The 24063-nt window shown below is 42.1% G+C and overlaps 1 protein-coding gene and 1 pseudogene across 3 annotated transcripts in view; both read left to right on the forward strand.

Annotated features, from left to right (window-relative positions):
- The first annotated feature begins 2350 nt into the window (after positions 1-2350).
- LOC124093902 (zinc finger protein 14-like) lies at positions 2351-23298 on the forward strand (annotated as a pseudogene).
- Positions 16215-24063, forward strand: part of LOC131423153 (putative zinc finger protein 818) — a 35581-nt gene continuing 27732 nt past the window's right edge. For all 3 annotated transcript variants that reach the window (XM_058579925.1, XM_046446432.2, XM_058579926.1), the window contains exon 1: positions 16215-16492. In XM_058579925.1, the coding sequence (XP_058435908.1) occupies positions 16215-16492 (278 nt within the window). The remainder of the gene's footprint in view (positions 16493-24063) is intronic.

Consider the following 24063-nt stretch of genomic DNA (forward strand, 5'->3'; position numbering starts at 1 on the left):
TCAAATTTATTATTATAATTTTTTTTATTGTTGTTGTTTTGTTATCTGATTTCTGGAAGGAGATGGGCCACCACCAAGCAACAGGTGGGGAGGTGTGGTCAACCTGTGGAGATTTTTTGCCTGCATCTCCAGTTCTCTCCTGGGGCTCTATTGTTTGGAAAGCAGGAGAGCTACTAGCAGGGAAGAGATGTATCCTCATTGTAGCATAAAAGTGGGTGAATATTGCTGACAGACATCAGGGGGTCACAAACCTCAGAGATGCACCTGTTATGTGGCAGCCACAAAGATTAGGTTGGACTCCTGACCACAGGAGTGTGGCTGGTCTGCACTGAGCTACTGAGAGAACACCATAAATTTTAAAGAAATAGTACTATAAAGACAAGTAGTTAATTAATAGTAATTGAAGGTTTATGGAAAATAACATTCCTACAAGACAGCTCACCAAGAAAAATGAAAAGACAGTGTGGTTTGAGAGGAGGGAGGGAAAATTAACCATACATTAACAATGGACACTGAGGGAAAAAGCAAAATTTCATCCCTTTTTGGGTTCTTCCCCAGCAAATCTACCAAAAGCAAACATTTACCCCTGCCCAACTGAAATGCCAGATTCGATTCGTGGGACCCCAGTAGACCTCCAGGAGCCAAATTCGATGCAATCACACAAGAGTCTTTATTGTAAGCTCAAGCCTGGACTCACAACCATTTCCGATGCAGGGGTCCTGAGGAGTGAGTCCTGGCCCTTGGTTCGGTGAGGATTTATAGGTTTTTGGGGGATACTCTATGTGTCACAACATCACACAGCAAATCATTTCATACTGTGGGAAAAACAAACAACAACTCTTAACATTGATTAACACATTCACTGGCGGGAACAAGTTGGGTAAGGGTGATTGGTTAGTTCAAGTGGTGGATACCTTTGAACTGATTGGTGTAGGCCCTGAGGGGTTGCAAGGGTGTATATGCTAAACTGTAGGGTTACCTAATCCTGTTATCAATCCGCAAAACTACTGGGAGGGTCACCTGGCATTTCAGGTATTTTCCCTGTCTCATGCTGATTGGTGGTTGCTAGGGGGTTGCTATGGGTCCTTACCTAGCCAAACTGAGTCAGGGACACCTGGAGCTACAGATCTCTCCTCTTATTTAAGAACAACTCAGCAGGGTGGGTATGTGCCTAGGAGGCTCCATGGGTTTTTCCAAGGACAAAGGTCATGCCCCCTCCCTCTGGACAGGCCTTGAGGTAGAAGCTGGTTTCTCAAAAAAATGGAGTCATATCAGTTTCTCACAACCACAGTGAGTCCTGAAGGAGGGAGGCAAACACTGAAAGGCTGGGTCCTGAATTTTTTACCCTTTCCCATAGCAGATGATTCCTGGAAGGAGAAAAGCAAATAGTGAGGCTCTAGGTAACAATGGGTCCCAGAGATAAGCAGGGAACACCTAGTTGTGAGCTTTTCCCAGTGACAATAAGTTTAAAACTTTTTACAGCTGCCTTCCTGAGTTAAAATTTTAACTTGCAGTACTAGGTTCCTGACTGTCCAAACTGCATGTCTACAGTCTCCAAACTCCTGTATCACGGTGGGGTGGGGGGTAATGTATTTCCATACCCAGAAAATGAAACTTCCTATGCCTGATGGATTGACTTCCCTGAAGAATAAAGGAAAGTTGGTGACCTGAGGTTTGCTTCCCTTCTCCTGCCTTGGTGGATTGTGGGCTAAGCGCATACAGTAATACCTCACTGCATCCGTTGCATAGAAAAACAATGATATTTTATGTATATTACATTAAAGAACTCACAACCAATTTCACCTGTAACTGACTCTCTTGTTTTTAGGATTTTTTTTTCTAGACAATCACTCTACCACTGAGGTATGCCTGAGCTATTTTACCTGTTTCTTTATCGTTTTTTAGGTGGCTTTCCGAAAATTTTAAAATACATGACACATTTTATTTCAATTAAACAGGGCCTTCCTTTCCATAGCTGGGGCTGAGCCGTCTAAAAGAACACAGGTGAGGAAGGTCATGCAATTTGAAATCGTAATAAAATTCTCAAGTTACTCCCAATCGTGAACAGCACAGTTATTTGTACATATGGCTGACATTCGTTAGTCCTCTTTGGTTGTTGCCTTCCTCACCAGGATGAGTACAAACGTTTCCCGCCAGGCTCAGGTACCCTCTCGCCAAGGAAGCCCTGCCTGAAAAGGGCTGGGCCAAGAGCCTGTCACTCTGGCCTGTTTCAGCCACCGACTGGTTAGAATAGCTGTCACTCAAGACTGTGAGGCGGACAATTAGGCGCTGGGGAGGAACTGTCCAATCAGGTGCGCAGACGGAGGGGAAGGGCGGGCTGTCGCAAACTTGCTCTTTCCTCCTTTGCGCTTTTGCCATTTTGCTGGATTCCCAGGTACTCTGCATATCCTGGGGACCCGCGGAGCTCGGATACCGGACGTCCCTAGGAAGGACGGCGGGTCACTGGAGCCCCCCAAAACGATGAATGTGCGGCTAGTACTGGCCGGACCCGGTGAGCACCTGCCTTGGCCACGCGAGTCCCTGTGAGCTGCGGAGCGTGGGGCGGAGTCCCCAATGCGGGTGGCCTGGACCCTGTCCCTTATCCCGCGGGGTGGGGAATGCTTGGTGGCGGGTCCACGAAGTCGGCTGCATAGTGTGTTACGAGTCCCTGCTGGCGGGTGACCTTGGACCTTATCCCCCTGATCCCGCGGGGTGGGCTGGGTGGCAGGTCCCCGAGTTCAGCTGCAGAGGGTGACCGAGTCTTCTCTGGCTAGTCGTCCTGGGTGTCTGTCTCTGGGCTGGGCTGGGCTGGGCTGGGCAGGGCAGCAGGTCCCTGTCCTCTTCCGCTCCCTGTTGGCGACCTCTCTGGGTCATTATCTAGGCAGCTCATGCAGCCTGACGCTCCCAGAGTGTGCAGTGAGCAGGGGAGGGTGACATGGAATCCGGACTCAGGTGTGTTCTGTCAGTGACAGTTGGCCCTTGGGGTCCCCGTCTGTCCCTGTTTTCTCCACAGAATTAACCTGTGCACCCTACAGCACATACTCCTAAATGTGCAGGAAGCTAGGTGTGAAATCCATTTCCCATTGGGACTTTGCTGCTCCTAGGGCTGGCAGCAGACCCCTACAGATCCCAGCTCTATTTTGTATTTTATTTAGATACAGGATCTCATTGAGTTACTTAGTGCCTTGCGGTTGCTGAGGCTGGCTTTGAACTTAGGATCCTCCTACCTCCACCTCCCAAGGCACTGGAATTTCATGCATGGGCCACCACACCTGACCAGATGGTGTTTTAATTTTGATAGTTTCATCTATTCATTAATTGCACTTCTAAAAAACGTTTTATTTTATTTTATTATTATTTTTTTAATGTGGGCAAAGTTTTCTCAGGAGTGGAAAGCAGAGAGGAATTACCTAGAAAGTCCTCATAAAGTCCTGATGCATCTCTTCATCATGCCCAGGAACAGACACCTGTGCAGAGTCTTTGGGCAGAGGTATTTTTTCAGTACCACACAGGGTCCTGTGTCCTCAGCCCATCTGTCCTTTCCTGGGGCTGCAGCAGGGTGCCCACAGGTGTGCTGTGCCTTGAAGGGTGTAGGTAATTTCAAGCTCTGCATCAGCTCCTCCTAGAGGACAGCCTGAGGTATAGGAAGCAGCCTCTCGGGAGCAGCTGGAGATACTCAGGTCAGGCAGTGAGATACTGGTGTTGAGGGAACATGACACACATGGTTCCTGCCCTCAGGATGCGTTCAGAGCTTTGAAGGAAGAACAGTTATCCTAAAGAGCAGGGGAAACTAACCCTAGTAAGGTGGAGCAAAACCCTACAAAGCTCTTCATCAGCAGGAGGTGGGTGGGAAGATGTGCCTGGTGACAGATGGCCTGACCTGAAGCTGGAGTCTGACAGGTCAGTGTCCAGTGGTGCTGCAGCTGCCTGGATTTGTTGTCTTGGAAAGACTGGCTCAGGTATTTTAGTGTCAGTTTTTTTATTAATTGTATAATGTAGTTTATTAGTAGAGCTGATCAGAAAATATTTCTAAAGAGTAAGATAGAGATATAATTCAGCAGGGAAAGAAGGCTAGAAACAGAAAAGAAATACTTGGTCTTATATTTCCTTAGTTAAAAATTCTTATGTACCGGTTTTGTTCCCCAGAGTGAGTTTACCGAGTCTCTCAGATGCCTTTTTTGCAGGGTGGGGGGTGTTGCTAATTTAAAATATAATTCCAGGGCTTTGCTTTGGGAATGCTACCTGGGAATAGAAAAAGGGAAAACCTGTTTCAGTGTGGCTGCAGATATGAATGTATTCACAGAAGACAGTGTGGTAGAGAACTTGGTTTCTTCTTCTTTTTTTTTTTAATATTTGTTTTTCAGTTGTAGTTGGACACAATACCTTTATTGCATTTATTTATATGTGGTGCTGAGGATCGAACCCAGGGCCTTGCACATGCTAGGTGAATGCTCTATCACTGAGCCACAACCCCAGCCCTCTTCTTCTTCTTCTTCTTCTTTTTTTTTTTTTTTTTTTTGGTGTGTGTGTGTGTGTATGTGTGTGTGCGCTGGGGATTGAATCCATGGGTTTGAGCATTCAAGGCAGGCACTCTACCAAATGAGATAGATCCCCAGTCCAGAAGTGTGTTTCTTTATTACAAAAATTCAACCTCACTAAGTTAGTGAGGGCTTTGCTAACTTGCTGAGGCTGGTTTTGAAGTGGTGTTTGTTCTGTGTCATCCTCTGAAGTCACTGGGATTGTAGGCCTGCACTACTGCACCTGTCTAGCTAAAAATTCTTATGTACCTTTTTCTCCTTTCAGATGTGTTCTTTTTGGGGGAGCAGGGGTGGGAGAGGGGTTTAAAATAGAATTCTACAACTTGGCTTTGGAAATGCTACCTGGGAAAAGAAATAGGAAAGGTTTTGTTCCATTGTGGTCGCAGAAAGTGAGTATGTTTCCCCAATACATGTGGCAGACTAATTGGTTCATTATAAAGATTCACCGAATCATGAGCTCTTGTATTTTGGAGGGGAGGGCGCAGGGACAGGGGAGAGTCAGATCCCAGGTCAGAGAATGTTTCACCAGAAGTCATCCTGTTCTCAGGGGTATGTTTCACCAGAATGTTCACCAGAATGTTTCACCAGAAGTCATCCTGTTCTCAGGAAGAAGGGTATATATTGGTTCTTGCTGTCAGTGGGTCGGAGTTCAGGGTCCTGGTTCAAGGAGAGAAATTTGAGTCAGTTTTGCTTAAGAAGTATTTTTCTGATCCCTGAAAACAAAATTGGTTCCCTCATCACTTATGAGGGGAAAAAAAGAGGGGAGGGATTTTCAGGATCAGTGTGTATGTGCCGTGGGTTAAAAAGTGAACATCTTTTAAGTCATAATGGGAAGGGGTTTCTGTGCAGGAATTGCTCTGGCAGAATGCAGAGTTGGGGTTATTGAATCAAAGATATTTTGCAGAATTCTCTTTGACACTTTCTTTTTCTTATATATCTTTTTATTTTGGCCAATCCTAAGTTGAGTCCTTTAAACTGAACCTAAGTGATGTGCTTTGCTAAAATCAAATCAGTGAAGTTGAGGAGGGGTGATGGGAGTCCCCAGTTTGTAGTTCTTTGCTCTCAGCAGGACTGGCCCTCCTGCCCTGCAGCTGGCATCTACAGTGGGGCAGTGTTGAGCTGACCCTGAACTAGGGTTTGTGCTGACTGGTGGTGTCAGAATTGAACTTTTGAGTGACTTGTGATTTTGGAGAACAGATTGGTGTTCATCAAACTCACATGTGGTGTCAGAAGTGGTTTCAGGAAAGAGGCCTCACAGGCCAGGACCTTCATGTGCCTCCTGGTGGGTGCTTGGGTGCCAGTGACAACTGAGGTCCTGCAGGAGGGAACATTCCACTCTGGGGAGAGGAGAGCACATTGACCTTCCAGAACCAAATGTCCCAGCTACTCATGTTTTCCTCATTCCCTAGGAGAAGCCACATGAGCTGCATCCTCTATGAGAGTGGTCCCCAAGCGGAGATTCCTGGATCAGAGGGTGCTTCCCTGAGCTGGTTTCTGTTGCTTCCTTTATCAAGTCTTGCTATCAAGTCAATTCTAGTTTGTCCCAAGAATGTAGCAAGTTCATTTTTATTTCTTTCTTTTTTTCCTTTGGTAGTGGGGATTGAACTCAGGGGCACTCAACCAATGAGCCTCATCCCTGGCCCTTTTTGTGTAATTTTTTTTTTTCTTTTTTTAAATAGCCATTGTCTCACTGCATTGCTTATGCCTCCCTGTTGTGAGCCTGGCTTTGATCTCATGATCCTTCTGCCTCCCGATCACAAGCCAGTGGGATAACAGGCATGTATCACCTCACCCGCCCAAGAATTTCATTCCTTCTTTAATGGAAGATTTTTATATTATGGATTAACATTTATTTGGATACAGTAATTTGATGTAACAAAGAACAGAGTTTTTGAAACAATTTTTTAATGCTCAATTTGATATGAATCAATTCACCCATATATTCCTGTCCAAATAGGGATGGGTTGGCCCTGGGCAGGCTGCCTCTCTCCCTGCTCTCTCCAACCTCTGCCTGGAGGTGAGTGCAGTGCTAATTCTGTCTTTCCTTCTAGTTTAACCAGCTGTGAGGAAGCAGAATTTTTCTTAGTTCTGTCTTATTGAGTTTTCAGTACTTTAATGTTACCATTAGTGCTCTATCACTGGAGTTCTATAATGTGCAATGTGTAGTTTCTCTGCCTCAGGTGGTTAGACTCCTGTGCTGTCTGAGTCTTTGGGTCTCCCAGTTTTCTTCCCTGTTCCTGCTTTATGAACCTCACTTGTTTCCAGTTTCATTTTTATGTTTTTGACAATTTCATTCTATTTTTAAATTTGGTCCCCAAGTGTGTACCCTTTATAATTTTGTACACATAGGGAAATTCTCAGATTATTGATTATGGATAAACTGCACTGTAGTATGTGGAGCAGCTCTCTCACTGTTCATCCTTGTGTGTTTACCCTCTTACCTGTCTATCCTTTTATACTTCCATGTGGCTATATATTGCTTTTCACTGAATACCATTAGCATGAGAAAATTTCAGTTTATATCCATGTTCTTTGAAATGGTTTTCAGTCATTTTCTCATTTTGAATTTATTTTTGATATTATATCTTTTACTTTTATTATTCTCTGCACTTGAATTCTTTTTTTCTTGTAAAGACTGCAGACATCTGCCCTGAGGTAGGGTAGCCTTCTTGCCCCCTATTGCAGTTTGATGGAGGAAACCCCTTTTTAATAAATGTGAGTGTATCACTCTCTTCTTTTGAATTTATCTTATAAAGAAAACCTACCGGACAGGGGACATGGTGCATTTCAAGAGATAAATCCTTAGGTGTCCCCTCCTGGACACAGGGAATGAGTCCCCTTGGGCCAAATTTCAGCAGAGTGTGGCTGCCAACATGGGAATGTGTTTACCCCACTGTGTGTGGGTATTCATTCTGAACTGTGAGTGAGGCAGGCTCCTCATCTGAGCTGGCTCAAGTGTTTTCTTTTGCTTTCACTGAGTTTTTTCTTTCTTTTTCTTTCTTTTTTTTTATTATTGCCGTGTAATTAGTTTTTTATTCACTTAATACTTGTACTTCCTGATTGTCTTTATATTTTTCTGTCTTAAAATTAGTTGACAGAGTAAAAGTGTGAGCAGGCTTTTCCCATGAAGCCCTGGCCTCTTCCCAAGTGATTTATGCCTGGCTTCCTCCTTCCCAGTCAGGCCTGACCAGGCGGCACACACCTTCTCTGAGGTCAGGTCAGGCTGCCTTGGAACTAAGGCTGTAATTCCTCACATATGCCTGGGACTCTGTGCCCAGAAGAGCTTCCTAGCCAACAGGGCCTGCTGTGGAAAGCCAGGCTCAGCTCTGCGTGAGTGGAAATGTCCCCCTGTTAGGGCAGGTCCCCTTGCTGGGAGGAAGTCCTGCCTGAAAAGGGCTTTTGCCAATACCTTGTCTTCCTGGCCTACATACTCAGGAGCGTGATGCATCTCCTGTCAGTCAGGGCCCCAGAGTGTGCATATTTGGGCTGGGGTGAGAGAGGGGTCTTGTGGAGCCCTGGCAGTCAGCAGGCAGCTGGTGGGAGGGGGTGGCCTTCCACAGTCTCAGAGGCCGGTATCTCTCACCCTGTGGAGCTCAGAATCCATCTCCAGGACTGTGTCTTCTCTGCTGTGTGAGGCCCAAGTGGCTCTGGCTCACATTTGTCTCCCTGTGACCTACAGGTGCTATGAGATCCACAGAAAGGATGTCAGGTCTCCCCAGAAGGCGGAAAATGGTGAGTGTGTGAGGTCTGGTCAGGTGGGAAGTAGGCTTGTTATAAGTGGTGAACCAGCTGTGGCTGGCCTCTGGCCTCCCACTGTCAGCTCTATAGTCAGCCAAGAGTACCTGAGTCAGATGCTGCTTCAGCTCAGCCCTTGATGGCCATGGTGTGGGCTGGTGCAGGTGGGTTCCCAGTGTGCTGCCTGGTCTGTAGCCACTTTGGCAGAACCCTCTCTGCCCAGCTGGACCCCAGCCCTAGGTTCTCAGTGTGAAGTGAAGGTAGCGGGTCTCAGGGGATCCTGCCTTAGGTGTGGGGCTCCTGGGTAGAAGATGCTGGTCTGAGGGGTCTGTATTTCTTCTTCTTAAGGAGTCACCCTCCTTTCCCCCTCCTATGCTCTACCAGGGCTTTTGGTACATTCTTAATATTCCTGTCCTTTTCTCATATTTACAGATCTGACTCTCCCTCCAAGTTCACAGCATTTTCATTTCTTTTCGTGAATTTCCCATATGATGAAAGGAGAGAACAGTCACCTGGAACTTCACTGTTAAGAGAACTTGTGCCTGCCTCTCTCTCTTTTTTTTTTTTTTCCTTCCCCAGGAATTGATACCTTATCAAATTGTGGAGAGGTTTCCTTTGGACCCCTCACAGGGTCCCATGTTTTCAGCCACTGTATTGTCCCGCTTGGGGCTGCCTCAAGTCCTGTAGGCTGCCCTGTGTCCTACAGGAAGCAGGCAATTTTAGGCTCTGGGTCAGCTCCTTCTAAAGGACATTATGAGGTGTGTCATTCAGCTTGTGAGGGGAGCAGCTGGAGGCCCTGGGGCTGAGGAATGTCCTGGAACAGGCCTCATCTAGAGAGCTACCTCCTTGGGACATCGTCTCCCCCAAGCCCTGATCCAATTCCTTGGAGACAGGTGGACAGTGAGCCTGTGGATGTTGGTGCTGAGGGGCCAGGTCAGCAGTGATTCCTGCCCTTGCATTCTCTCACAGTTGTGAAGGAGGAAAACTCTCCCAGAGCATAAGGACCACCCCCAGTGCAGTGCTGTGCAAACCTGAAAGTCTCCTAGACTGGAGTCATGGTCCAGGTCTCCTGGGAGGGTGATCATGGAGTGTTCCTTTGAACAGGACCAGGTGGGATGATGTCCGGCTGGCAGGGACCTTACCAGCCCCTTGATCCATACACATCTGCTCCCTTAGCTCCAGCCCTTTCTGTGTTTATCACTTTAAAATGATCTTCTCACTTATTGCAGACCTGGGTTTCCTTAAATGTGAAATATATTTATTCAGAGGTGAGCAAGGTGAAAAAAAGTTTGTTTTTTTTTTTTTTTTTTTTAATCTTTTCTATTTGATCATTGTTTTTATTGGAAATGTTTTAGGGCTTTAAGAAAAAAAATAGGCTATGTTTTTTGTTTGTTTATTTCTTTTGTGGTGCTGAGTATAAAACCCAGGGCAGTGCTTCCCAGATTTTCTCAAATTGCACCCCCTTTTTTTCCTTTCCACTTGTATTACTGTATTAGTTATACATAATATTAGAGTTTGTTTTATTTATGTATCTTTTTGCTGTCAGGAATTGAACTCAGTGGCACTTTACCGCTGAGCCACATCCCCAGCTCTGTTTATTTATTTATTTTTAGACTGTCTCACTAACTTGTTTAGGGCCTTGCTAAATTGCTGAAGCTGGCCTCAAACTTGCATCCCCTGCCTCCGGCTCACGGGTTGCTAGTATTACAGGTGTGTACCTCCTTGCCTGGCTAATGTTGGGTTTTTATTTTTTATATAGTATGCAAGCATAGGGTGTAAGTTGCTCTACTTCAGTCCCCAGTAACTCCCTTTTCTCTCTCCTACTCTCTTTCTGTTTCCTTACTGCTACTCTACTAGACTTCCTTCTGTTTATCTACAGTTTTCTTTTTTAATTAATGCTTTATAGATAAACATAATGGTGAAATTCATTATGATATGTCATCTATGCACATAGCATAATTTGTCCAACTTCATTCCAGTGTTCTCTCTTTTCTTTTCCTTCCTCCCTAATTCTCAATCTCTGTCCTCTTCTGTACTGATCTCTGTTCTGTTTTCACGGGATCCTGCCTACCCCACTTTTTGTCCTGATTTTCCTCTAGCTTCCACATATGGGAAAGAAAACATTCAGCATCTGAGGTCTGGCTCTCACTTATTTCACTTAGCATGTTGTCTTCCAGTTCTACCCATTTTCATCCTGATGACATACTTTCATTCGTTATGACTGAGCAAATCCCATTGTGTATGTGTACCTCATTTTCTTTATTCTTTTTTCTCTTGGTGATGTCCTGGGCTGGCCTTGGATACCGGGAACTGTGTTGTGACTTTATCACTGTAGCATGTTGATGTTGCACAGGGCGCTCAGGCTGCTCCCTGCAGAATGGTGCTGAGTCCCAGAGTTTGCAGTAAGGACTGAGGTGCATCATGAAGTTATGTGAAATTTGAGGCTATTCCAGGGTCACCTTTGTTCTGTTTCTTTTTCTGTGTTTCTGTGTGGAGCAGCTCCACTGCTATTTGGCTGACCTTCTGCTCCCTGGAGGTGTTGTCATTTCTCATCTACGTGGTGTTACAGGTACCATTAGTGGCACCTTTGGTGACTATTGACTTGAAGCAAGTTTTGTACTAATTTCATTGCTAGTCAAAATGCTCTTTCAAAGTCCTGTGGTATTTTGGGTCCCTTGTAATGTTGAATGATGTTTTGCATTTCTAAAAAGGAATCATCACCCGGGATTCTGATGGGTTTAAATATAATTGGTAGATTCTTTGGGAGTATCACCACCTTAATAATGTTAAACCTTTGTTCCATGAGCATGAAATAGTTTCTCATTTATTTGGATCTTGAGCTTCTTCCAAGAAGTGTTACAGTTTAGAAAATAAGTTTTATAGTTTCTATTGTATATGTATGTAGCGTATATTATTATTATATTATTTATTCTTCTATATTTATTCTTGGAGTGTCATTATAAATGAATTTTTAAGAATTGCATTTCAGAATTTTATAAGGGCAAAGCTGATTTTTGATTATTAATTGATTTTTATTGAGTTTTGTTTACTAATATTTTCACCCCTGACCTTGGGAACACATCTTCTTCTTGGGTACTTCCAGGCTTTGAAAATCATGAGTGCTGGTGCTCTGAACTTTGCAGGGCAGGATTTTGTGTGGACCTACGTTGTGAACTCATTTGGGTTACCTCAACTTTGCGAAATGGCTTGAGGTCCAGGAGCCACCGCTCTGACACATGAGATAGGGTTGATCACTTCAGCCTGTGACAGTTGAGTGGCTGTGGGCCTGTGAGGAGGTTTGTGTGAGGCCTCTGTGTGTTAGAGCCCTGGGACTTCTCGGGTATGGATCTCCCCGCATGTTGCAGGCTTTCTGGTAGGTTCAGCAATGAAGAAACCCTGTCAGATGTCCTTGTCCACTTGTAATAGAGACTGTAGGGAGCAGGAAGCCAGAAATACAAGGCAAATGTGTTACCTGTTCCTACCTCTATCTTTGTGGTGGACTTCTTGATTTTGCCTCAGTGTCTGGTGCTGTGAGAGTCGGCCCTGAGGTCTGGAATGGTGTGATTTTGTTCCTGGCTTCCCTAGTAGCCCCCCTCTTGGTGTGTTTTCTAGAAATGGTGAGAGCATGGAGACCTGGTTTTGTTCTTCAGTATAGCCTCAGGTTTTGTAGATCCCCATGGCTTTTTAGGGTGTATTATTCATTTCCAGGTATGTGCGTGTTAATGTCACAAAATTGGGTTTGCTTTTTGTCAGCTGCTGCTGCTTCATTCTTTCTAGGTATCAACACTTCTCCAGATGCATGATACGCAGATGTACAATTCTTGTTCTTTTTTTTCTTTTGAGGTGTTGGGATTCATTGATCCTGGAAGTTCTATTGTATGAGTGGGACAAAATAACATGATTTCTGAAATAAACATTATCATTCAGCACATCCTGTGCTGCTTACCTATACTGTCAAGCACTGTGATTCAGTGTAAATGCTTAGTTTGGTGAGATCCTATCCAAATCTTTACCACCTTCTACCAGCTAAACTACAACTTTGTCAACAGATATTTCTCAGGATAGGTGTTGACAAAAAGACTAATATTAGCTCTCCTCTGCACATGAGGTCGTAGGGCTTCTTCATTCCATGTATTAGTTATTCACCCTGAGAAGATCTTAGGGGTGACCTGAGAGCATACCTTACTTTCTTGATTAAAATTGAGAAGGGTATTTTTTTTTTCTCTGCTGATGCTTTCCTGATAGTTCATTCTTATATTGGAATGCCCATTTGGGGAAGTGAGTGCAGACAGAGTACAAGTTTAACAACCAAATCAGACACTGAATATTTGGAGATCACAGAATCATGTAGAATCATCTATTCTCACATATAGAGAATAGAACTCTCATGCTGTCAATCTCTCCTGGTATACCCTGTACTTTTGTGGGATATTTTAGACCTCAGTGGCCTTTGAGGATGTGGCTGTGAACTTCACCCAGGAAGAGTGGGCTTTGCTGGAACCTTCCCAGAAGAATCTCTACATAGATGTGATGCGGGAAGTCCTTAGAAACCTGGCTTCTATAGGTAAGGATGACGTTTCATTACATAATCAAAGACAAAGCACCTGGGAGTTTTTTTTTTTTTTTTTCCCCCTCATGAATTTGGAGTGTGAGAAAGGGAGTACTTTAGGGAATAATATGGGCCTAATGTCATTGCACTCTGCAACATAAATACCATAATCCTGTCTCCTCCCTGCCTTTACCATCTTTTTAATGGGCACAGTATAGTTGTCCAAATTGTAAATCCCATAATGCATTCTGAAATCATGATGATGCATAATGACTTTTCTGGGACTACATTTCAGGAGACACATGGGAGGACCAGAACATGGAATATCAGAACACAAATACCAAGAGAGACATAAGGTAATTTGTACTCATATGAGGAAACCGAGTGCCTTGAGGGAATTCTAGCACATCCTATAGTTCCACAAATAAGCAACAGAAACAAGCATGAGATGAATTATACTTATTCTTTTTTCACCAAATATGGACTTTAACGTAAGATAGTTGTTTACTGTTTTCAAAAACTATTGAATTTTTGACAGTGTTAACAAGCTTCATTTATGATGGCACTGCTTTAGTAGCAGCTGTGGAGAAGCAGTTTACAAAGTAATTGTTACATTGATTTTCAAAGAGCATACAGTATAGATATGACAAAAAAACAGTACTTTCCATGATATCGGTAATAGTATAAGTCCAAAGCCTATTAATAAATGTAAAAGTATTAATGATCCAAACATAAATTGTGCTTGTAATTATTATTATTATGTTTTTACAGAACTCATATGGTAGGCTCTGGAAGACTTTGAAAAGGTACTCAGTGTGGAAAAACCTCAGGGAGATTCCACGTCTTAGTCTTAAAAAAACATTTTTGCTGGTCAGTTCATGTGAAAGCAATATGTGTGGATAGGTCTTCACATGTCACGTTTTCCTTAATAGGCCCGTCATATCTCACTCTGCAAACCAACCATATGAGAAGGAGGAGTGTGGCAGAAAGCTATATGAATGTAAAGAGAAGAGAAAATCCTCCATTTCTCTCACAAGTGTTCAATGCCAGGTGTCAGAGCACACTGTAAATGGACCTAATGGAGGTCTGACATGTGGAAGAGAGTTCAGTTGTTCCAGGTGTTTTAAAAAATATCAACCATCTCATACTGGAGAGCAGCCACCTGGATGTAAGCAATGTGGAGGCACCATTACTATTTCAAATAACCTTCAAATGCATGAACAAACTCCTCCTGGAGAGACGACTTACAGATGTAAACAGTGTGGGAAAGCCTTCATTCATTCATATTCTCTTCAAAAACATAAACGAACTCATACAAGTAAGAAGCGCCATGAATGTAAAGAATGTGGTAAAGCCTTCATTAAATTCTCTTACCTTCGAATACATAAACGAACTCATACTGGAGAGAAGCCCTATGAATGTAAACAGTGTGGTAAAGCCTTTCCTTCATCCAGTAAACTTCGTAAGCATGAAAGAATTCACACTGGGGAAAAGTGCTATGAATGTAAAGAATGTGGTAAAGTCTGCACATGTTACTCTGAACTTCAAATACATGAACGAACTCACACAGGAGAAAAGCCGTATGAATGTAAGCAGTGTGGCAAGGCTTATGCTCGGATTTCTCACCTTCACTCACATGAAAAAACTCATACTGGAGAGAAGCCCTATGAATGTAAACAGTGTGGGAAAGCCTTCGCTACATCTGGTAACCTTCAAATACATGGAAGAACTCATACTGGAGAGAAGCCTTATGAATGTAAACAATGTGGGAAAGCCTTTATTTCTTCCACTGCCCTTCAAATACATGAACGAATTCATACAGGAGAGAAGCCCTATGAATGTAAGCAGTGTGGCAAAGCCTTCATTCGATCCTCTGCCCTTCGCTCACATGAAAGAACTCATACTGGAGAGAAGCCCTATGAATGTCAACAATGTGGTAAAGCCTTCACTCGGTTATCTTATCTTCATGCACATGAACGAACTCATACTGGAGAAAAGCCCTATGAATGTAAGCAGTGTGGCAAAACCTTCACTCATTTCTCTACCTTTTACTCACATGAAAGAGCTCATAATGGAGAGAAGCCCTATGAATGTGAGCAGTGTGGCAAAGCCTTCATTCATTCCTCTAGCCTTCATTCACATGAACGAACTCATACGAAGCCCTATGAATGTCAACAATGTGGTAAAGCCTTCACTCGGTTACCTTACCTTCACTCACATGAACGAATTCATACTGGAGAGAAGCCCTATGAATGTAAGCAATGTGGCAGAGCCTTCAGACATTCCTCTAGCTTTCGCTTACACGAAAGAGCTCATAATGGAGAGAAGGCTTATGAATGTAAGCGGTGTGGCAAAGGCTTCATTTATTCCTCTAGCCTTCGCTCACATGAAAGGATTCATAATGGAGAGAAGCCCTATGAATGTAAGCAGTGTGGCAAAGCCTTCAATTATTCCTCTAGCCTTCGCTCACATGAACGAATTCATACTGGAGAGAGGCCCTATGAATGTCAACAGTGTGGTAAAGCCTTTACTCGGTCATCTTACCTTCACTCACATGAACGAACTCATGCTGGAGAGAAGCCCTATGAATGAAACAATGTGGTAAAGTCTTCACTTGTTCCTCTGAACTTCAGGTTCATGAACAAACACATATTGCAGAGAAGCCCTATGAATATAAGCAATGTGGCAAAGCCTTCAATTATTCCTCTAGCCTTCACTCACATGAACGAACTCATATTGGAGAGAAACCCTATGAATGTCAACAATGTGGCAAAGCCTTCACTCATTCCTCTACTCTTTGCTCACATGAACAAACTCATAATGGAGAGAAGCCCTGTAAATGCAAAGAATGTGGAAAAGCCTTCACTGTATTAGCTTACCTTCGAAAATATAAAACAAATTCATACTAGGGAGAAGCCCTATGAATGTAAGCAGTGTGGCAAAGCCTTCAATCAGTCCTCTAGTCTTCACTCACATGAAAGAACTCATACTGGGGAGAAGCCCTATGAATGCAAAAAATGTGGAAAAGCCTTCACTGCCTTCTCTTACCTTCAAACACATAATCAAACTAATACTGAGTAGAAACCTTGTGGATGTACAAGATGTTTTAAAGCCTTCACTAGTTTGTTTAACCTTTGAATACACACATAAATTCATACTGGAGAGATGCCCTATGAATGCAAAGAATGTGGGAAAACCTTCATTGTATTCTCTTTCTTTCAAATACATAAAGGAATTCATACTGGAAAGAAGCCCTATAAATGTAAGCAGTGTGGCAAAACCTTCACACAGTCCTCTAGCCTTTACTCACATGAACAAACCCATATGGGAGGGAAGCCCTATGACTAAGCAGTGAGTCAAAGCCATCACTCAGTCCATTCTATTCCACACACATGAAGGAATTCATGGTAGAGAGAAGCCCTATAAATGTAAACAATGTTGAAAAGTCTTCACTACGTTGTCTAGCCTTAAAAGGCTTAATCAGAATCATTCTGGAGAAAATTATTAGTGTGAACACTGTGGGAAAGCTTTTCCTTGATTACTTTTGCTCACATGAACAAAATCACATAGGAAAGAAGCCTTACGAATGTAAACAATGTGGAAAGCCTTTGCTTCAACTGGTGAACTTCACTCCCAAGAAAATACTCATACTGGAAAGAATGTTACCTGGGTATGTAAACATTGAGGTAAAACGTTTAGTCCTTCCACTTGTCTTCATGTGCATGAACAGGCTCATGCTGGAGAGCAGCTCTATGAATGTAAACAATGTGTAAAACCTTCATGGTGGGGTTGCAGCTCAGTGGTAGAGCCTTTGCTTAGCATGTGTGAGGCACTGGGTTTGATTCTCAGCACCACATATAGAAAAATAAATAAAACAAAGGTTCATCAATATCCAAAAAATTGAAAAAAAAAAACATCATTTTTTTTTTTTTCTTTTTCTCTTTTCCTACAAATGCATGAACAATCTCAGTGGAGAAAGGCCCTGTGAGATTAAATGGTCTGGTAAAGCCTTCAGTAGTTTGGCTTACCTTCAAATACTTTAAAAATGTAAATAGTCTGGTGAAAATTTGACTAGTTATGCTTATTTTCATATACATGAAGGAACTTATACTGGAGAGAGGCCTCTTGAAAGTAAATAATGTGGTACAACCTTTGCTTATTCCAATTCAATTTGAAAACTCATACCAAAAAAGACTGTATGAAAACAATGTGAAAAAGCTTTCAGGACTTCCATTCTCCTTCAATCGCATAGCACACTCATATCACAGAGAAAAAATTTGATTGTGTATTGTGTAATTTTTTTTTCTTTTTAGTTGTAGTTGGACAGAATATTTTACTTATTTATTTTTATGTGGTGCTGAGGATCTAATCTAGTGTCTCACTGGTGGTAGGCAAACGCTCTACCCCTGAGCCACAATCCCTAACCTGTCTTATTATTAGCTTCAAATCACAAACAAATTCATACCAGATAGAAGCCTTATGAATGTCAACAATGTGCAAAAGCTTTCAATTGATCTTCCTACCTTCAAATACAAGAACAAACATACTGGTGAGAAGTTCTTTGTGCATAAACAATGTAGTAAGTCATTTGTTGCAGTGACATTTAAAAACATAAAATAACTTCTTCTACTGAAACAAAGCTATATTAATATAAACAATCAGAACAAAGCTATATTAATGTAAACACTTTCCTTTGGTGCAGTTCCCCTAATAAGCATTAAAAAAATGATAATTAGAAATGCTATTTCAGGGACTCGGGCTATAGCTCAGTGGTAAAGCGCTTGCCTTGCATGTGTGAGGCACTGGGTTCAATCCTCAGCACCACATAAAAAGATAAAAAGATACTATGTTTTCATCTACAACTCAGTAAATATAAAAGAAAAAGAAATGCTATTTCAATGCAAAAGTTCTGAGAAATAATTCAGTTTTCCTGTTCATTTTCAAATATGAAAGGATTCACACTACAAAAACTCTGAACATTAAAGAAGTGATAAATCATTTTTCCCTGTTGCTTTCAAAGCCATTTCACTGACAGTGGAAGAGAAACCCTCTAAATGTGTGATATTTACTTCTTATACATGAAAGGTAATGGAAAAAAGTAATGTGTGAAAGAGTCGAATTTTTACAGTTCCTTTGAAGAAGAGAAAAAAAAAAAAATTGTACAGGTTGAGGAACTCTGAACCAGAAATCTGATAGAGCCTTTACAAGTTTCAGTTTGATTTATGCATCACATTTCCATTGTACTGACAGAAATATTGGAAAATTCGACCTATGGGAGGGAAGACTTATTTTGGCTCATGGTCATATAACTTTTTCAGTGTATCACAGACTGACCACCTTGCTTTAGGCCTGAGGTGAAGCAAAACATAATATGGAGTGATGTAGGGAAAGAGAGACTATTTACCTCATGGTGGCTTGGAAGGAGGGAGAGAGAGGGAGACAGAGAATGAGTTAAGTACATCATTGCTTGCCTAACAAGTTTTGTTTTGCAGACTGTAGATGTGGCCTTTCTATTTTAGTGTTTCTGCTTCCCTTGATACTCTAGTGTGCACTTGTGATGTGGTTCACATCTTGATGCCTCATGGTCCAGGTCCAGGTACAAAAAGAAAAGGAAACCATGATGCTAGCTTCTAATAAAGCATGGGAGAGGCTACCTCAAGTATTCTGAGGGCAAAATCCCTAGTCAGTGTGTGGGCTGTTCTTAGCACACTAACAGCATTCCAAAAGTCATATAAGAAGGTTTGATGGTCTTAGGCAAAATCACTATGCATTTTGTACTAACCCTAATAAGAATGAATCACATTTCTTTAAGATTGAGGTGGTGACTTCCATTGTAGGTTATTGGGCAGCTAAAATCTTTCAGTACCACACAAAACATGAGCACTACTGGGGTCAGAGGAATATATTACCTGTGTAAAGTGCAAGTTTGCATGAGTACCCCAAATTTTTCAGAGGAAATTTAAGTAGAGAGCAGTTCTAGAAACCTACTAACAAATGACATTGGTCACCAAGACCCTTCAATGCTTCTTGCTATGCCAATATCCCAACAATTATGCTGATCTCCTGGTATCAAGGTACAGGATGGTTCTTTAGTTGGCCTTGAACCAGCTCAATTCTTCCCCACCCCTGTTGCTTGTAAGTGTCAAGAATAAAAGTGAAGTGTGGACATAGAAGAATAAAGAGCAATCCCGTGCACCACTGGCCAAACTTTTTGTGTCATGGAGAAGGTGAAGTGGCAGAAGGCAAAAGAGGCGACAGACATGGTGAACTCAGCAGTCTCTTTCTCCTTTTGTTAAAATATTTTTGTTGTTGTTGTTTTTGATGGACCATTTTTTTTCTTAAATTTGCTTATTTATATATGGCACTGGGAATCAAATACAATGCCTCATACGTACGAGCCAAGTGCTCTACCTCTGAGTACTTCTATGCCTGGACTCCACATGGGTATTTAAAATATTGCCTTCAATAAGATATTGATTCATTTTTTTTTATACAAACTTCTTCCCCAAAAGAAGTTTGTAGTGTAGCAGAAATAGAATAAGAAAGAGGTCAACAGTGTTAGTGTTAAACCATGATGCAAAGAAAAGACCACTGACTCCAATTTAAATCAAATTAAAGCAAGCTTGTAATTCTGACCAGCAGGGACTGTCCCTCTCCTGAAATATGTGGGAATAGAAGACAGTACTCCAACTATCTAGGAGCTCAGTTTTATAGCACAAAAAGTTGCAACAAGGGGGGTGTCTTGAGAACTTACAGGTAACAGGATTTTGAAATGCATAATACAAAGGCAAGTAGTAGGTTAAAGGTCTAAGTGGTTCAGCACTTAGGGAGTAAATATAAATCCCAACATCAGAATTTATGAGGCACTATTAGAGTTTCAGAGAGGATTGTTATCTTGTCAGGGAAAGCCAGAATTTATGAGGTACCACTGAGGTTTCAGAGAGGGTTGTTCTGGTCAGGGCAAGCCAGGCATGGGTGAGTTCAAGGTACAGGCAGGAATTCCAAAGAAGTTGATAAATCTCAGGAATTTATAGTAAAACAGAAATTAACTTTTCATGACTTTGTGACAAGATGGCTCCCAATCTTAAGATGGAATTAGGCTGGGTTCATCAGTTAGCAGAGCACACAGTCACCAGGGGTTTGAGAAGGGGGACTCTGGTGGAATAAGGAAAGTAGCAAATGATAAGCTATTACTTTTATTAATTTGGAAAGGGGAATTTGGAACTTTTTAGAAACTCCAACCAGAGACATACTCTTAACTCAGAGTTTTGTTCTGTATTGTCCTAGGGTTCAGGATCTCTTTATTAGGGGAGCAGTCCAGTTGAGAAGTGGATCCTTCAGAAATCTAGCATTACAGTGAAGGGTTTATCTTCCAATGCTCTGGTGATTTCTCAAAACAGGATTTTTTAAGTTGGAACCTACAATTTTGGTATAAATATGTATGAGGGTGCTCTCTTAGTCCCTATAGCCATCTCAGTCATAAATATATATGTATGTTAAAAGCAAGAAGATTTGTGTGTGGGGGAGTAGTCTTCTCACCTTTGTCAATAGTTTTTTAGAGACATGACATTTCATTTATTTAGTGTTTTATTAAAACAAAAAAAATGCACCTCATTGATTTGGAGGCATTTATTTTCTCTTTTATGTTCTCCAATTTATTCTACAGATTTAGAAACTTTTTTAGATTCAAACATCTCCAATCTTGTCACTATAATTATATTTGATCTTTAGAAGGAACAATTCCTTTATCTGGAAATGCACAGGTTCCACAGTGGAGATGTTTTAGAATTCTTGCATTCATATAGATGTATGTGTATGTATACATATATGCATATGTATATGTATTTGTATATGTTGAGATTTGTGTGTATATATATACATATATACATATATCAACCTGCTTTTGTTCACAGTCCAGTTTCTCTCAGTCCCAATCTGACTGACATTGAGCTCAAATTTACACTGGGCATAATCTGAACTTTAAAATATTCATGTAAATAAAGAACTCACAAAAAGATTTGTAGCTAAGATCTGAGAGGTACCTTTGGGACTTACCAGTATGTAATGATAAATCAGTGAGTTTAGGGACTCCCCATGTTTCCCAAACACTGGTTATTTGAAATAATAGCAATTCACAAATAGAGGAAATCTGCTATTGATTCAGGGGTCTAGCAAGGGCTTATACAAAGAACACTTAAAAAGAGTGTCCAGAAGAAAGGCAAATTAAGAGTATAATTGTATAGGGAGTCCTTGGTGGTTTATTGGGGTTTGGAATTAAGTTAACCTGGTTTGAAATTTGGTTTTCTAATATAGAATCAAGATCACAGTCCAGTAGACACAAAAGCTGGTAATCTCCACAGAATGTCATGTGATCTGCCTTCAGGGCCTCCCCTGGATATGGAAGTATCCTTTCCCATTACCATGCTGAAAGAATCCAGGGTTAACTTAAAACATGAGCTGACTTTGGAACCTAAAAGAGGGCCTCATGTCACTACGGAAGTGTAGGATTCCACAAGGATGGTGGGTGGGGAAGCAATGACAGAATGACAGACATGCCACATTTTCTTTTCTTTAGAAGGTTGAGTTCTGGGGGCTGCTCCTGTGGAAAATGGGGAGAGAGGCAGACCCTGTGGACATCTCAGGACACTGATTATGGGCAACTGAAATACTTGTTTTCCCATGTTTTTCTCCTCAATATTGGTAACTTACATGTCTTATGTGGTTGTGAGAGACTGTGTTTCAGTTTGACAGAACTTTTCTAGAGAAGATGCAGACTTGAGACAGGCACTGCCTTGAAAGAAGAATGTAGGCAACATTTTCTCCTAGGCCCCACCTGGTGCGATAGGTACATTGATGGAAGGTGGAAATGACCACTCCCTTTCCTGGGCCACAGAGGGTTGGAGATACCTTTTTAAAATGAGGAAGTCCTGGTTTCCCTGGGAATGTATGCTTTTCTGCCTGTCCTTTAGTCTCCTGTGCTGGTTAGTAACAGAGCTGTTCCACTTCACACTGGTGAGGATAAATTAATGAGGAAATGAAGTATGAGAGGCAATAGTGATACAATGAGCCCTGGTACAGGTCTGAGTCAGTGTATTTTCAGAAATGGTCTATGCTTCAACTTAGGATGGACAATAGCCAGAGGAGTATACACAGTCCTGAGAATAACTGCCTCAAAATCATCATTTCTCCCAGTAAATTCATGCTGATAAAGTTAATACTGAAAAAAGAAAAACCATCTTTACAATTTCATTGAGAAAACCCAGTAGTTTTCCTGGTGACACACTTTTGTATCTGAACCATCAGCTTTTGAAAATAAGGGTTGACTCACCAAGACTTGCCCTATGACACTTCAAACCTCACCTCAATATATTCATCCCTCTATGTTCTCAGATTTGAAACTATTTCTTGTGACCTTTGTCCATCGCCACTCACTTTCCTATACTAAAATCATGACTTCAATGATTTAATGTCAGATCTAAAATCCTATAAGCATGCATCTGCAATTTGCTTTGTGAGTGTCTGTCAAAGTGACATATCCCATGCTGAACTGCTTCCTGAGTGAAGGAGTGTGATTGATGAGTGGGCTGTGAACTAGAACACTACTTTTTAAACTCCGCTTACAATGACATTGACAATGATTCCAATCAGTATGTTTATCTGAACAATTTCAACAAGATTCTTTAATGCACCTTGGTATAAAACAACTGGATAGAAGAATGACTGTAATTTTATTCTGTGGTGAAAATTGGTGGCACATGTGTGTGGCAGTATCCCCGGTTACATAACGTCTTTTATACGAATGTAAAGAAAATATTGATTGATTTATTATCTGGAGTATAAAAACAAAACAAAAAATAGTCCACCAAATATTTTGACATGATTTGGGCTTATCAAAGAGGAGCATAAAGAATGATGCTTGGGACTATTCAGTGTCCAACCTAGTGTGTGGTGTGTGTGTGTGTGTGTGTGTGTGTGTTATGTGTGTGTATTATATTTCACACACACACACACACTTTTTTTTTTTCCTTTTGATATCAGTATTAGCTGCAGGGCAGGCTGAACAAATGTTAGCTGCAGGTGGGCTGAACACTCAACCCCACCCTTCTGGTGCCTTATAGCTTATTTGCCTCAAGACTGAACACTGAAACCCACTCAAAACTGAACACTCAACCCTCACTTGTCTGGTGCAGTGGAAACCCACATTGGGCCCCTGCCTGAGGGCAAAAGATGACACCCTTAGCAACTGCCTGTATGATCCAATCACTATGCCAACAAGGCAGCTTGCAGACCCAGAGATCCCATTATATTTTGGCTATAAAAATTCTCTCCTGCCAGGCCCTCCCCTCTTCTCACTTTGCCTTCCCCCTTTGCTTTCTCCCTCTCTTTCTTTTCTCTTTTTCTTCTCTGTCTCTCTCTCCCTCGTCCTTTTTCTGTCGATCAGATACTGCTACAATAAAGATCTCTTGGTCATTCTGAGTGCCATGGTCATGTTCCTTTTATTTTGGTGCCAAAACCTGGGAAGAAGGTAAAACTCAGATTTGACCACCACAGTGGTCCTTAGGGACTCCTCCCTCATATTTGACCTCTGGGTCCAAAATTATTTCTCTTTCTCTACATAGACCTCACAGATCATCTTCAGAGGACTGTGTAACCCCCATGAACACATAATGGAGTACTGACTGTTGATCATCTTGTCAGCCTCAGTGGAGCAAGGCATGTTCCAATTTAAGGCCACCTACCAGACTCTTTCTAAAATGTTTTACGATGGGCCACTGGGCTTCAGACTGTCCCAGTACACAAAGAGGTGCACGGCCTGACCCTAGCCCCCATATTCTTGTAGGGCTAGCCATCGATGATTGATGGGGTCTCAAGACTCCTGTATCAACATATCCAATAACCGTGCTGGAACCCAGGGTCCAAATGACTGTCCATGGTCACTTTCCTTTCACCAGGGGTTGAATTCAGGGGCACTCAAACATGGAGCCACATCCCCAGCCCCTATTTTGTATTTTATTTTGAAACAGGGTCTTGCTAAATTGCTTAGTGCCTCACTTTTTTGCTTAGGCTGGCTTTAACTCTTGATCCTCCTGCCTCAGCTGCTGGGAATACAGCGGTGTGCTGCTGTGTCCAGCACACCTAGGATATTTCTTTGCAGCAAAAGTGGCATCCAGGAGAATCTCTGCTGCCCCAGGTCTTTTCTCCTTGTCCTACCCCTCCTTCTCTATCTCCTCCTCCTCTGCC

Source organism: Marmota monax, unplaced genomic scaffold (genome assembly GCF_021218885.2).
Source record: "Marmota monax isolate L192 unplaced genomic scaffold, Marmota_monax_Labrador192_F-V1.1 WCK01_AAM20220418_F8-fsc00442, whole genome shotgun sequence".
Classification (NCBI taxonomy): domain Eukaryota; kingdom Metazoa; phylum Chordata; class Mammalia; order Rodentia; family Sciuridae; genus Marmota; species Marmota monax.